The 12,965-nt window shown below is 49.2% G+C and overlaps 1 protein-coding gene across 1 annotated transcript in view; it reads right to left on the bottom strand.

Moving 5' to 3' along the window:
• MMP11 (matrix metallopeptidase 11) overlaps nt 1–8,083 on the bottom strand; it is a 32,624-nt gene extending 24,541 nt beyond the window's left edge. The window contains exon 1 of the mRNA XM_024195536.2: nt 7,823–8,083. Within this exon, the coding sequence (XP_024051304.1) occupies nt 7,823–7,930 (108 nt within the window). The 5' untranslated portion in view covers nt 7,931–8,083. The remainder of the gene's footprint in view (nt 1–7,822) is intronic.
• Between the last annotated feature and the right edge of the window lie 4,882 nt (nt 8,084–12,965).

The following is a 12,965-nucleotide window of genomic DNA, read 5'->3' as shown; positions in this document are numbered from 1 at the left end:
AAAAAAAAAAAAAAAAATCTGTGCCATCTTGTATTTAGCTGTGACACTGGGCATAAATTTCCCAGACCCGAAGAGCTCTGTGCAAGCTTGAACACTTGTCTCTCTCGCCAAAAGAGTTTGATCCAGTCAAAGATATTACCTCACCCACCTGGTCTCTCCTTCCTAGGCAGGCATTTCCCATTTTGTATTTGTGCCGTCGACTATTCCTTCCTAAGCGTGGCACTTTGCATTAGTCCATATTAGATTTCATCTTATTTCAGATGATTTCTCTAGTTTGTCAAAATCATTTGGAATTTTAATCCTGTCCTCCAAAATGCTTGCAATCCCTCGCAGCTTGGAATCATCTGTAAACTGTATGAGTGTACTCTCTAGGCTATTTACAATACACCTCTACCCTGATATAACGCGACCCGATAGAACATGAATTCGCATAGAACGCAGTAAAGCAGTGCTCTGGGGGGGCGGGGCTGTGCACTCCAGCGGATCAAAGCAAGTTCGATATAACATGGTTTCACCTCTAATGCAGTAAGATTTTTTGGCTCCCGAGGACAGTGTTATATCGAGGTAGAGGTGTATCTTCATAAATGATTTGGTTTAGAACCAAACCCAGGACAGATCTCCACAGGACGCTACTCAATATGTCCTTCTGGCTTGGTTGAGAAACATTGATAATGACTCCGTGTATGCTTTTCTAACCCATTGTGCACCCGCCTTATAGTAGGTTTGTCTAGACTACATTTCTCTAGTTAGTTTTTGAGAAGGTCATGAGATGCAGTATCAAAAGCCTTACTAAAGTCGAGATACAACACAACCACCACTTCCACCCTATCCACAAGGCTTGTTACCCTGTCAAAGATGGGTATTAGGTTGGTTTAACATTTGTTCTTGACAAATCCCTGTTGATTTGTAAAGGTGTTACTTATCACCTTATTTTCTTCTAGGCGGTTACAAATTGCTTGCTTGATTATTGGCTCCATTATCTTTCTGGGGACCCAAGTTAAGCTGGTTGGTCTATATTTCCCTGGGTTGTCCTTATTCCCGTTTATAGACCAGTACTATATTTGCCCTTTTCTAGTGCTTCTGTGTCACGGTACTCCTAGAAATACCTGTGTGGAGCACGCAGAGCTCAGCCCTCTGGGATAACTAGTTCAAAGCAATTCTCTCGGTCATGTCACTCCTCATCTTATGGGCTTCGTAGTGGCACAGATGCTGCTCAGTAGCCACAAGAGCTTTGCAGTTCACTGATCCCTTCCCCAGCGGGCCAGGCTACCTGCTCTCCTACAATGGAGAGGCACCGCGGGAGTCTGGAATCAGAACTATCCTCAGAGAGCTTCCTGTGACGCTGCCCTGCAAACCATTGCAGCAGCCCAGGCCTTTCCTGCCGCTCCTTTCCCTGTGGGAGTGGGGACAGTCTCCTTCTCAACCAGCCTCCTTCTCTCCCTCCAAGCTGTCTATGCTGTCCCAGTGTTTGCTGCTTCCTTGACTGGTCCCATGGATACTCCGGCCACTCGAGGGGATGAAACACCATCCAACAGTCTGCACACAAGGGCACTGTACTTCTGCACACGCCCTCCTCCTTCCTCTCTCAGCTCCACCCCCAGGGGAGGGGAAAGAGCCGTGTCTTTACACACGCAAGTAAAGCTATTTCCTCCCACACTGTAGGGTAAGAAATTGCTGCCATCTGTGCCCAGATTCTTGTCTCTGTGGTTCTGCTCCAGGACAGCCTCCTCCCCCTCATTCCTGGGGTGTGCGCACCCCTTCTTGCTCCCCGAGAGGCACGGCAGCACCTGCCTTGGTTCAAAACAACAACACAGTAGCACTGATCACCTTCGCCCCATGTTTAGCAAGCCCGTCCTTTAACCCAGAGCCGATTTGGATTCCAAGCGCTGCTGGAGCTGCTGTTGAGCAGTAAAGTTCTGCTTCCTCAGAGGGAGTCAGTTCCACACCGAATCAGGGCATCTCAGACACTAGGCCATGTAGACCAGAGTCCATGCTCGCCGATGCTAATGCTACCAGAGAATCGTAGCCATTTCATGACTGGAAGGGACCATTATTCGGTGATGTAGGCCAGCCCCTGCTTGTTTTGTGTGTACAGCACCCTGGTATCTCTGCCCAGTGGGACCTGTTAGGTGCTGATGTAAAGAGTTGCACGAAGAAAGGCAGCACAAGATATTTCATTGATCTTACAAAACCCAGAACGGTGCATATTCTGAAATGCCATCTTCTGGCACTGAATCTATTAACTATTTACATATACACAGACACAGAGCACTCTCATCACAGGAGCAGCCCACGTCCTCTGGTACGCTGGGCTGCATTCTGATCAACATGAAGAGAAAGCCATCAGGAATGTGAAGTCAGATGGGCTACGGCAGGGGAGGATACAGGAACAGAGCTCCTTGTACACACAGACCAAGGGCCCCTCTCCTGCCATTCGCCTTAGGAATCCGCAAGTGCAATCTCCCTGCGACCAGACTCTGTTTCCCGTTTATCTGGTGGTGGTTGTTGTTGGCAACGCAGAAAGAAAATGTTTATTTTTCCTAAGCAACAGGAAACATGAAACACTGAGAACTGCAAATGTTTATGCCCACAAAGCCAGTGAAGGCCTAAGCTGATGCAAAGAGGGAGGGCGAATTAATAAACTCTTCAGGGTTATTTTCATTAGCAGCCGGTTTAGTTAGGTGATAGTCCAAGGCTTTGGTCCATCAGTGGCACCATTCCTGAGCAGGCAACACAGCGAAAGCCTAGACAACCAGAGGCAAGAGTACTCACCAGGAGCCCTGGCTGGACAAAGATCTCACGAGCCCCTAATCTGATGAGACAGGAATCCCCAGAAAACCAAGAAACCCCCCCTGGGACTTTGTGCAGTCCAGTCACAGTAGAGTTGTTTTTTATGCATCTGTAAGGTCAAAGCTAAAATGAAGCATCAGCTCTCAGCACATGCTGGGGACTGGGACCCACTGACCTATAGGGCCACATGTGCAGGGACCCCCCCCACACACTTATAAGGGGCATGTGCCAGCCTGGGCCAGGGACTGACCCCCTCTCCCAACCTATGGGGGGCAAGCACTAGTTGGGCCAGGGACCAGCACCCCTTATTTATGGGGAGGACGTGCCTGCCCAGGCCAGGGACTGGGATCTACAGGAGCAGAACCCACGTGGGCCAGGGACCCCTGAACTTTGAACATATGCTGAGAGACACCCCCAACTCTCTGGCCCACATGTGGAGATCCTCAGGCTCCTGGGAGGATGGAATGAAAAGAGCTGCATCTGTGTGGGCTCAAGAGTTCTATAAATATGTAGTGATTTCAGAGCATCTTCCTGACAGACACAGGTTTCTATTTTACCCTTAACAATATGATCTGTACACACACACACACACACACGTGCTGGCTGAAAACGTAAGTAATAAACCAGCCCCGGAGCCTCTGCCCACAGCAACATCTTGAGAACTCCACAGGCTCTATCCAAGCCTGATTATTCTCATCTATTCTCGACAGAGCAAAGCCCTTTGATGGGTTCTCCAGGGAATCCCCCATTTGTCCTCCCTAGACACCACCTGTTCCATCTGTTCCTCAGTGGCCTAAGCAGTTAGGGATGTCTGCCGCACTTTGAATACACTTAGAACAGACCTTTGGCCCTCTAAACTTGAGCCAAACCCAAAGTGATGCTTTTCTGAAGGTTGCAAATGCTCAGGTGACTCTTTCATTTCCATGTGCCTTCTGCTTCCTGGTTTAAGCCACACCCACAGCCCAAATACCCAGATCTCACAAGAACCACCATTCTCGCTGTCCTGGCTGGAATGGGATAGAACCCGAACCTCAGGAGAAAGCTTGTTCTTGTGAAGTTTCCGGGCTAGTTCATAGACCAATGAGGCTTGAATAAGCCAATAAGATATGGATACCATTCTTTGCTGCTCATCAGACCCACTGCTCTGAGCCTTTGGAGAATCCTCCACCCCTGACAGCATTGTCAGAGAAAACCAGCCACTCTCCTTATGCCACTTCTATTACGGGGAGAAGAGGGTCCCCGGGGGACGGTGAGGAATCTCTTCTGACCCCAGCTGACATGTTCCTGCCCAGAAGCACGAGGCTTGATGGTCTTTGCTGTTATTTTTATCCTTCCCAGGAGAACGGCAGATGTGACTCCAGGGTCACAGCACCTGGATACACTAATTTCCTTTTGCTCCTACTCTCCCTTCCTGTCCACTTCGCGAGAGCCCAGGTGCTAACACAAAGCCTTCAAGAACTGCAGTTTGCTGGTGTGTGCATGTGTCTCTGTGAGGGGGAAGGTGGACACTGCCAAAGCATGCACAAACCCTGGAGTAAATGTTTACATGTGCTCTTGATTCCCTGCTGAAGTGAAGGATAAACATGTCTAAATTATCCTGAACGCTCATTTCAATATTTAAAGAGTGAAAACAAACAGCATATATCAACCTCTTTTGTAAACTTTCTCTGCAGGGGGAGGGAGGAGCCTGACTGGGCCGAGCTACTCCTCCTAATGTCACCCCTCTCTGCTCCTGGCCCAGATATCTGCATGCCATGCAGCTACAAGGAAGCACAGTGCATTCCAGGTAGGATTGCTGGCTCTGGAGAGGCGAGAGTTCCAGGAAATAACATATGGCTGGATTACACCAGCCAACTCGGCATGAGGCCACCAGTTTTCCCCAAGGCTAGTTTCTCAGTGAAATGCATTGATGTTAATTTCCCAGAGGGAGCCTGAGCCAGGCCATCACCAGGTGTTTCATTTGGTCTGGTGTGCATTGCCCTGAGAATTTGAGATTTTAAAAGAACCACTGCAGATAGCTTGGCTTTTGCTCTAATACTTGCCTTCCTCAGGTGCTAACATAAAAGCTGTGCCCTCCTGACCAGAGCTCCGAGAGCTCCAGGACTTCTAAATTCCCCCACCTAGTTTTACCTTGTAACAAACCTTAGCCCTTGAGCACCCCAACAGTAAATGTTGGTGTATCAAAAGCTATCAAACTTCATGCTTCAGGACTAAAACTGACCTGCTGAGGTCAGGAAGAAATCCATCACCCCCTCCTCCACCATGTCATGGTATGTTTTTGTACATTGTCTGGGTGCAGTGAAGGATTTTTGCCCTCCATTAAGAGGTCAATCCAGAAATCCCAGGTAACCCTGTCTTAATTTAATAACCAGGCGGCATCCAATTAAATTAAATAGCAACAAGATTAAATGGACACCAACTTGAAAAAATCACATTTCTCTGAAATTCTAGACCTACTATAGTTACAAGTAACACCTTCAATGACTGAAAGAAGTTAGTGGTGGAAAGAAGTGTCTACTCTTTCAGCTTCTTTACTTGGTATATTTGAGAATACCTCCTGTACAGTTAGTGTCACTGTTTGCACTGCAAAGTTAGTTTCTCGCTTGCTGGAAAGATCCTTATAAACACTGGCAGGAGATCAGAAAATCCTTGTGGAAAGGGACCACACTATTGGGTACTGAGGGGGTGCTCCACCAGAAAATGATTTAAAAAAAAAATCAGATGATTAAAAAGACCAAATTGCCTGTGTCCCTTTAGAAACCATGGAAGTAAATGTTTTTGCGTGACACACCATTAACACAGCCAGTGGGTGGAACACTCTGTCATAAGAAGCTCTTGAACCAAATGCTTATTAGGATGCCCAAAAGGTGTAGCTATTGGTTAGGAATAATATGGATATCATCCAGCATTACTCTTGCTATATCAGGGTAGTTAGCAGAATAATATATGATTCAGAATATAAATCCACAGCTGGCTGCCTGGGATTAAGGAGAAGCTTTTCTCATAGCCAGGTGGACTGCACTCCCTCCTTTATGGGAGTTATACCATCCTCTGAAGCATCTGGTATCGGACACTGCACAAGACGGCCCGCTGGCCTGATTTGGTATGGAATTTCCGTCTTGCCAAGGCACTGTGCCAACTCGCTTTTCCTCCCAGCTCCCTGCTGTGCTCCAGGCGTGCTGGCCAGTTTGTAATGCCTCAGCAACCTTGGCACTCCCTTGACAGCATCGAGTGAGGGTCATGGGTATGAGAGAGTGTATGGGGGGGCACTAGTCTCAGGGGGGCAAAGTTATATGGGGACCTTAATTTACACAGGACACTTTAAATCTAGGGCTAGCACTGCCTTCCTACAAAGAATCCAGCATGGACCCCTGTTGGCCTCAGGACCCAGATTAGATGCACTGTTGGTCCATTCGAGAATGGGGATTCCTTTGTTTCTTTATATTAGGACACCATGGGGTGGCTCAGTGCCTCTCCCCCTTCCCCCTCCCCCCATACCAGTTCATGTCTCTGCAGGAAGGAGCAGGGCTCCACATTTGTAAATTACTAACTCTGGCTTATTGGCAGAGCTACAGAGCAACCAGTTGCTAAATGTAGTTGAAGCCCTAACACAGCTGGGGGTGTGCAAAGAAATGCATCTCCATTCAGCATGTGCTCTGCCTTACTGTCCATAGAGGCACAGCTGGGATGAGTTCAATGACATTTTGTTTTGAATAATAAAAGTGCTTCCTAGGCCAAGAATGTTTAAGCCAAACTCCAGCCCCCAAGCAGATTTAACAGCCAAGTTATAAACCTCTCAGATGACAGAGCTTGATAATAAAACCATCGACAGGACCTGCGCTAATCCCCAGTGATGCTACCGGGCATTGCTCTGTCACCAGTTTATGCACCAGGAAACCACGTGCATATAATAACCCAATTACACACACACAGAGACAGCCCCAGTGCAGGCAGCACTCTGTCCTATCCAATCCCCCAAACTTCTCCCCCTGCCAGCATCAGCACCTCCAATAGCTAACGGCCCCATCCCAGGTGCCAGCTTTTGGCAGGCACGTCTGTGAAGGACATCCCTGCTGTTTCCCCCCTGCTTGCAGGTTTTATTCATCTATTTAGTTTTGTATCCCCTTAACAGTTCTCGCTTTCATCTGGAACTGCCATCGCAGTGTGAGGGACGCATTCTTACCAGGCAATGAATGCCACCATACCTTTAAGGAGAAGAAAGGGAAAAATCCCTTGTCATCTTCTAACCAGTAATTACGGTCATCTCCCACCCACCCCACAAAAGAGGGCACATTTTAAAACTACATCCGGACGTGCAAAAAGCCAGCATGCAGATTTCACTGCCCTGCCACAAAGCAGGAGGCAGGTTGATATTACAGAATACTTCCAGCTCTAAAACAAACATGCATCTGCTACTGGGGGAACAACTGGAGGAGCTTCACTGGGAGGGTGGGCAGGACAGGGGGGAGGGGAGAAAGAGAGAGGGGTGGGTTTGTTTCCCCAGCAGACCAACAACAACAAAAAGTTTCCAAGTTCTTTTTTGGAGCAGGGAGGGGTTTGCCAAGGAAATGCCCCGATGGGCAGCAGCTGCTGATTCCTAAAGAAAAGGGACTGCACAAAAGAACATGGGAATCTGAAGGGGCGCAGAGGGACACACAATAGCAGCAAAGCAAACCCATGCAGCCAGAGGGGCTGTGACATTCTTCATCCAGCCCTGGGCAGGGTTTCTCCCAGAGCCGGCACGCAATGGGCAGCTAGTCGGCATGTAAACAAGACGAGGGGTGCCGTCACTCTGGGAAGCGGTGCACAGCGTGTGAAGGGTGTACCCGAGTGGGGGCTCCGGGCCGCCTGTCTGTCTGTCTGTCCAGCCCCCCCGCACAGCGAGAGGCGAGGGCAGAGGCGGCGTTTGAAATGTAGGAAGGGGCGAGATGTGATGGCGACCCAGGGCACAGAGGGGGCCGCATGGCCCGGGCAAGAGGGGTCAGTGCAGAGATCTGGGGGCGCAGGGAGCCCCCGCCCCCCTTGTACTCACCAGGGGTTTGTGCCGGCGGGTCCCCCGCGGTGCGGGCAGCGCCTGGCCCCCCAGCAGCCAGGGCAGGAGCAAGGCAGCGAGCAGGGCGGAAAGCGGCGCCCGAGCCATCCCCGTCGCGGCTGGGACGAGCGCAGGGTGCAGGCGGGCAGGAGCCGGAGCGGAGCGTGCCGGGGCCGGGCGCTGCCTGGCGCAGACATGGGGCCGGGGATGTCCCGCAGCCCCTTTTATACGCGCTCCTGCCTTTTGTTCTCCCTCTTCGAATTACACGTTCGGGGGCTGCCGAAGTGACACATCCCGGCGGCACCACGTGGGGCGGCGGGGGGCGGAATCCCGGGAGCCCGGCTGGAGCCAGGACAAGGGCGGCGTTAACTCCTTCCGCGCCGGGGAGAGGCGGCTTTCCCCTCCCGCGCCCCCCGGCCACAGCGTTACACGGGGGGGCCCCGCTGGCTGAGCAGGCAGGAAATCAGCCCTGCCTGGGCACCAGCTCCCAACGCCACCCCCGAGAGTGCTGCTATGGGGCATGTTCACATTGGGGGGGGGGGGGGGGGGGGAGAAGGACCCGTTGCTGCTCGCTCAGGTGCCCTGGGACCCCCCATCGCTCTGCAGTAGCTGAATGGAGGATGTGTGTGTGGGGGGGTGCCGGGATCCTGACTCTCTTGAAGTCAATGGAAGTTGCAGCATTGGGGAAGGGATTTAAATATCCTGGGGGCCCCAATCCTGCAGGGTGAGTGTGGCCGGGCCCCTCTGTCTGCGCAGAACCACTGATGTCCACAGGCAGTCCCCTGGGCAGGCACAGGGTCTGCCCAGCTGTTGTGACTTGCAGGATCGGGGCCATGACGGCATCAGTCCCGACTGGGTGACCCACGCCATCCCTGCAGTGCCAGACTGGTCCCCACAGGGCTCCTGCCACTTCTCCTGGGACACACTCCTCCCTTCCAGGCCGGTAGATCTCATAATTGTTATGGTCCCATTGCACTGGATGAGATACAAACAACACAAAGGCAGCGCCTGCCCCAGAGACCTCAGAGTCAGTCTACATTCACCTTTTATTACTATCATCCTTTAGCCCTGATTATACCCCCTTGTGCCACCTCTAACAATCCCTCTGCCTCCAGGACCTCCATGGATGTGTGATCTGTTACGTCTTGCAGTGGGGCTCTGTGTGGGCATCAGGGGCTGCACATGTGGAAAGGCTTGTAGGACCGAGGCCTTAGCCAAGCTGTACATATTTAACTCCTTACATCTTCCCTCATCAGTCAATCAATCAATCGGTCCTCCCAGGCCCTGATCACTGGGGTTGTTTTCCTCTAAACTCCCTCCAGTTTGCCTATAGCCTTTTTGATCATCTGCCCAAAACTAAATGCAGCATTCCAGGTGCAGTCGCACCAGAGTTGTTTAGAAAAGCCATCCCCCCTTGTCCGCATCGTGCAATGTCTGCATATGGAACTCAGGATTTCACAGGCCCTTTTAGCTGCCATGTTCCACGGCAATTTCATATCTAATGGTCCCCTGGCTCACCTCTTGGTCTTCCTCCCCTGCTTCCAGCTTCCTGCCTCCTCCTGCGTGTCTGATGTGGATAACTTTTCCCAGACGTATTAGCTTGCGTTTTACCAAGGAAAATCTCCCTGTGTTATTTTCTGTCCATGTCTGTAAACTTCTCTTGGTCCCTTTGTCTTATTTCTCTCTCCTCATGGGTCTTTGCAACCCCGCCCAATGTATATTCATCTGTGAAGTTCATTAGCATGCTGTTAATTAATTCCCTCTTCGAGATCATCAATGAAGATGTTAAGTAGAACCAGACCTATGCATGGTATCCTACCTGACACCTCCCCGGTTCTATCGTAGCCAATGCCATTCATTTGCAGTGTTATATTCGCATGCATTCTTGAAGGTTGCTGTTGATGCGCCTTGAGGGAGTAGGATGGGCAAACTGCAAACTCGACAAATTAGCACTATAAATGGAATTAGCTTTTGTTGACAGTTCTTTTGCCAGTTTTCAGTCCACATCATGGTGGCACAGTAATAGACAATTAGAAGTAATGTGGAGAGTAGGGTTTTGTGAGGCAGTCTATCAATTACTTTACAATGCATTTTCTTTTCATCCACTCATATTGTGGTGCTATCCAAATGGATCAAGATTTTCTCAGAGCAGGGTTAGATATGGGGGTAAAAACACCTCAGTCCTGTCTATGCTACAGCTCCCACTGTTGGTCCAGGTCCACATTTTACCAGTGTAGATGCAGACTTAGTATATCCAGGGGTTCTCAAACTGGGGGTCATGACCCCTCAGGGGGTCACAAGGTTATTACATGGGGGGGTCGCGAGCTGTCAGCCGCCACCCCAAACTCCACTTTGCCGCCAGCATTTATAATAGTGTTACATATATAAAAAGTGTTTTTTAATGTATAAGGGGGGATCACTGTGTGAAAGGGGTCACCAGTACAAAAGTTTGAGAACCACTGATATAGGCTGTAAGGCATGATCTAGCCTCCAAGTGTGAGGGAGGATGGATTAGATGACCCTAGTGGGGTTTTCCATCTCCATGTCTATAAGAACAAGCCACACAGGATAAGCCCTTTAGGGCCTTGATTCAGCATGTGCCTAACTTGAAACATATGAGCAGCCATGCTGAGTTTAATTGAAGTCACTGGGACAACTCACATGCTTCAAGTCAGACATGTGCATTCGTACCCTGCAGAATCAGGGACTGGACGAGGGATTCTGCAAAGAGCAGAAGTGAAATGGTTAATGTCTCCTGACATGATTAGAGCACGTTCCATTTTGTAGTGTAGACGAGATCTCACCCATGTCGTCAAGCCAAATATGTAATATGTTGGGATTAATGATGTTGTACATCGAAATGTAAACTATTACTTGTTAACTGCTGCTATTTGTTATCAGCTGTTCCCTCAGGTCTTCATTGACATCCAAAATACTCCAATTTTCCATTTAAAGAATTGTTTTACTTCCCTACGTTCCCCCTCCCAGAGTAGCTAGCGCAGCAGTAAGAAGCATGAAGGGGAGAGAAGTTCTTTCCAACAGAGTCTCCCTCTCTCAAGAGCGCATTTCACCCTCTTAGCTGGGGCCCGAGGGGAATCGGCCTTGGCTATTGTTTTGGGAATGCCACTTTTTTTTTTTTTTTTACTAGGGACACTAAACCCAGGGCTTGTTAGCTGGGAAGGAGGCTTCTTTTTCCAATGAGTGTCACTCAGGAATTTTCTATGCAAAGCGGCTGCACCACTTTAACTAAAGGCGTGATGTGAACGTGTTTTAATGAAACCAGCGCAGCTCTGTGAGTGCACACTTATGTCGGTTTGAAGTTAGTTTAGCTTGCAGTGCATGCACAAGGTACTACAGGTGCAAGCTGAACCCATGTAAGCTGGGTTTACATGCATGTAAGTCTCCCCCTGCCCCTGCCAGAGGGTATGGCCCAGCCTGCGTACACAAAACATGTCCCAGACCCTTACTACGAGAGCACATGCTCTAATGCTATTTCCAGTCCTTTCTCTTCTGCCAGGGCTGGGGGTACTGCACAAACTGCTCCCCTAGGACTTTCAGATCCCCACTCCCTCTCCCGGCTGAAAACACAAAGGCCCTGTGGTGGGCAAGGTTTTAACCTGTTTAAAAGAATCAACTGAGGTGTTTTGCACCTCATAAGGCAGGGGTGCCCAGAACATTTCATAAGGCCCACAGCCTGCTTCAACATTCAACAGTTCATTAGCATTTTGTCATTATGTTTGCATCATTTTAGTTTACACAAGTGTGTGTAAATAGACAAAACTGTACATAGAAACTACCTGTCTAAATACATACGAAACAAGCTGAACTTAAAATACAAATCAGACCAGGTGACTTTAAATCTTATTAAAATATGTAGATTCTGTTTGGCCCACACAAGGTTGTGCTTAGGTTTATGTGGCCCTCCTGTGGTATAAGGCTGGCAGCACTGTCATAAGGGGTTTCCTCTGGTCCTTGTTTCATACAGACTGCTCCACCCATCCCAGATCAGACTGAGAGAGAGGGAAAGTTTAGTATGAGGAGTTACAACAGTGATCAAGTGCACAATCAGCTGGCAGCACCATGATCCAGGCATCTGCCTTCCTGCCACATACGTCCTACTGCATTCTGGCAGTGGATTGCGGTATTTGGGTGGGGGCGATTTCCCGCAATGATCCTCGTATTTGCATACCCTCTCTAATGAAGCAGATGCTTGTTCTTAGAAGCAAGAGCCTCCACTCAAATTCCTGACCTCTCAGTCCTGATGGAGGATGGATATATGTCTGATTTTAACGCACAAAGTGTTTTCATGTCACATGCACTGTGTGTGAATGAAAGTTCTGAAGTCAGCTGTGCGTACACTACCATTCATTTACCCATGCCCATGCCCAATCTAATTCACCACTTGAGAGCGGGTGGAGATAGGGAAAGGAGGCCATCCAAGTCCATTTTGGAGACTGCAAACTCTGGATTGAATCAGCTGGGAGACAAAGCCAGTGAAGGCACTGCAGTATTGTCTCTGGGTGCATTATATGGGAGAAGTCCTGGTCTTTATCGACAACCCCTGTGCGGACTGTAAGTTTGACTACAAATTGCTTCAAGAAATGTATGCAAGTAATAAAGCTTTGATCTCTGCCTGGTGTGTGTGGAGAGAGTAAAGTTTCCTGGCATGCAGTATTACGTTATTGATTTACACTTCTGTGATGTATTGTTCACATTTTGTTTGATGTGAACCATATTTAGAATGTAAATACTACATACATTTAACAGATGTAAAAAGAAATAGAACAATGACAATACTGATATGGCGCATTTCCCCCACAGATCCTTAAGTCCTTTACCAGAGGAGACAAACATTTGACAGACAGGGGAAGCCAAGGCAGAGAAGTGAAATAACTTGCTGAAGACCACATGGCATGGGGCCGGCAGAGTCAGGAATCAGCGCAGGTCTCCGAACTCCCATCTCCATGCACAATCCACTGCCCCACAAATGTATCTAAAACTGATACTCTGCTAATTGGACAGATGAATGCCCTGGGATCAAGCACAACTCCACTATCTTGCCCTCCAAAGTCTAGTTTACCTCATCTCCGCATCAGTCCAAAGCCTGCTTAGAGCAGCCCTGAGGCGTTAACTGCAAGAGATG

Source organism: Terrapene carolina, unplaced genomic scaffold (assembly GCF_002925995.2).
Source record: "Terrapene carolina triunguis isolate 2854851 unplaced genomic scaffold, T_m_triunguis-2.0 Scaffold790, whole genome shotgun sequence".
Taxonomy (NCBI): Eukaryota; Metazoa; Chordata; order Testudines; family Emydidae; genus Terrapene; species Terrapene triunguis.
This window is presented reverse-complemented; position numbering and strand designations above follow the sequence as displayed.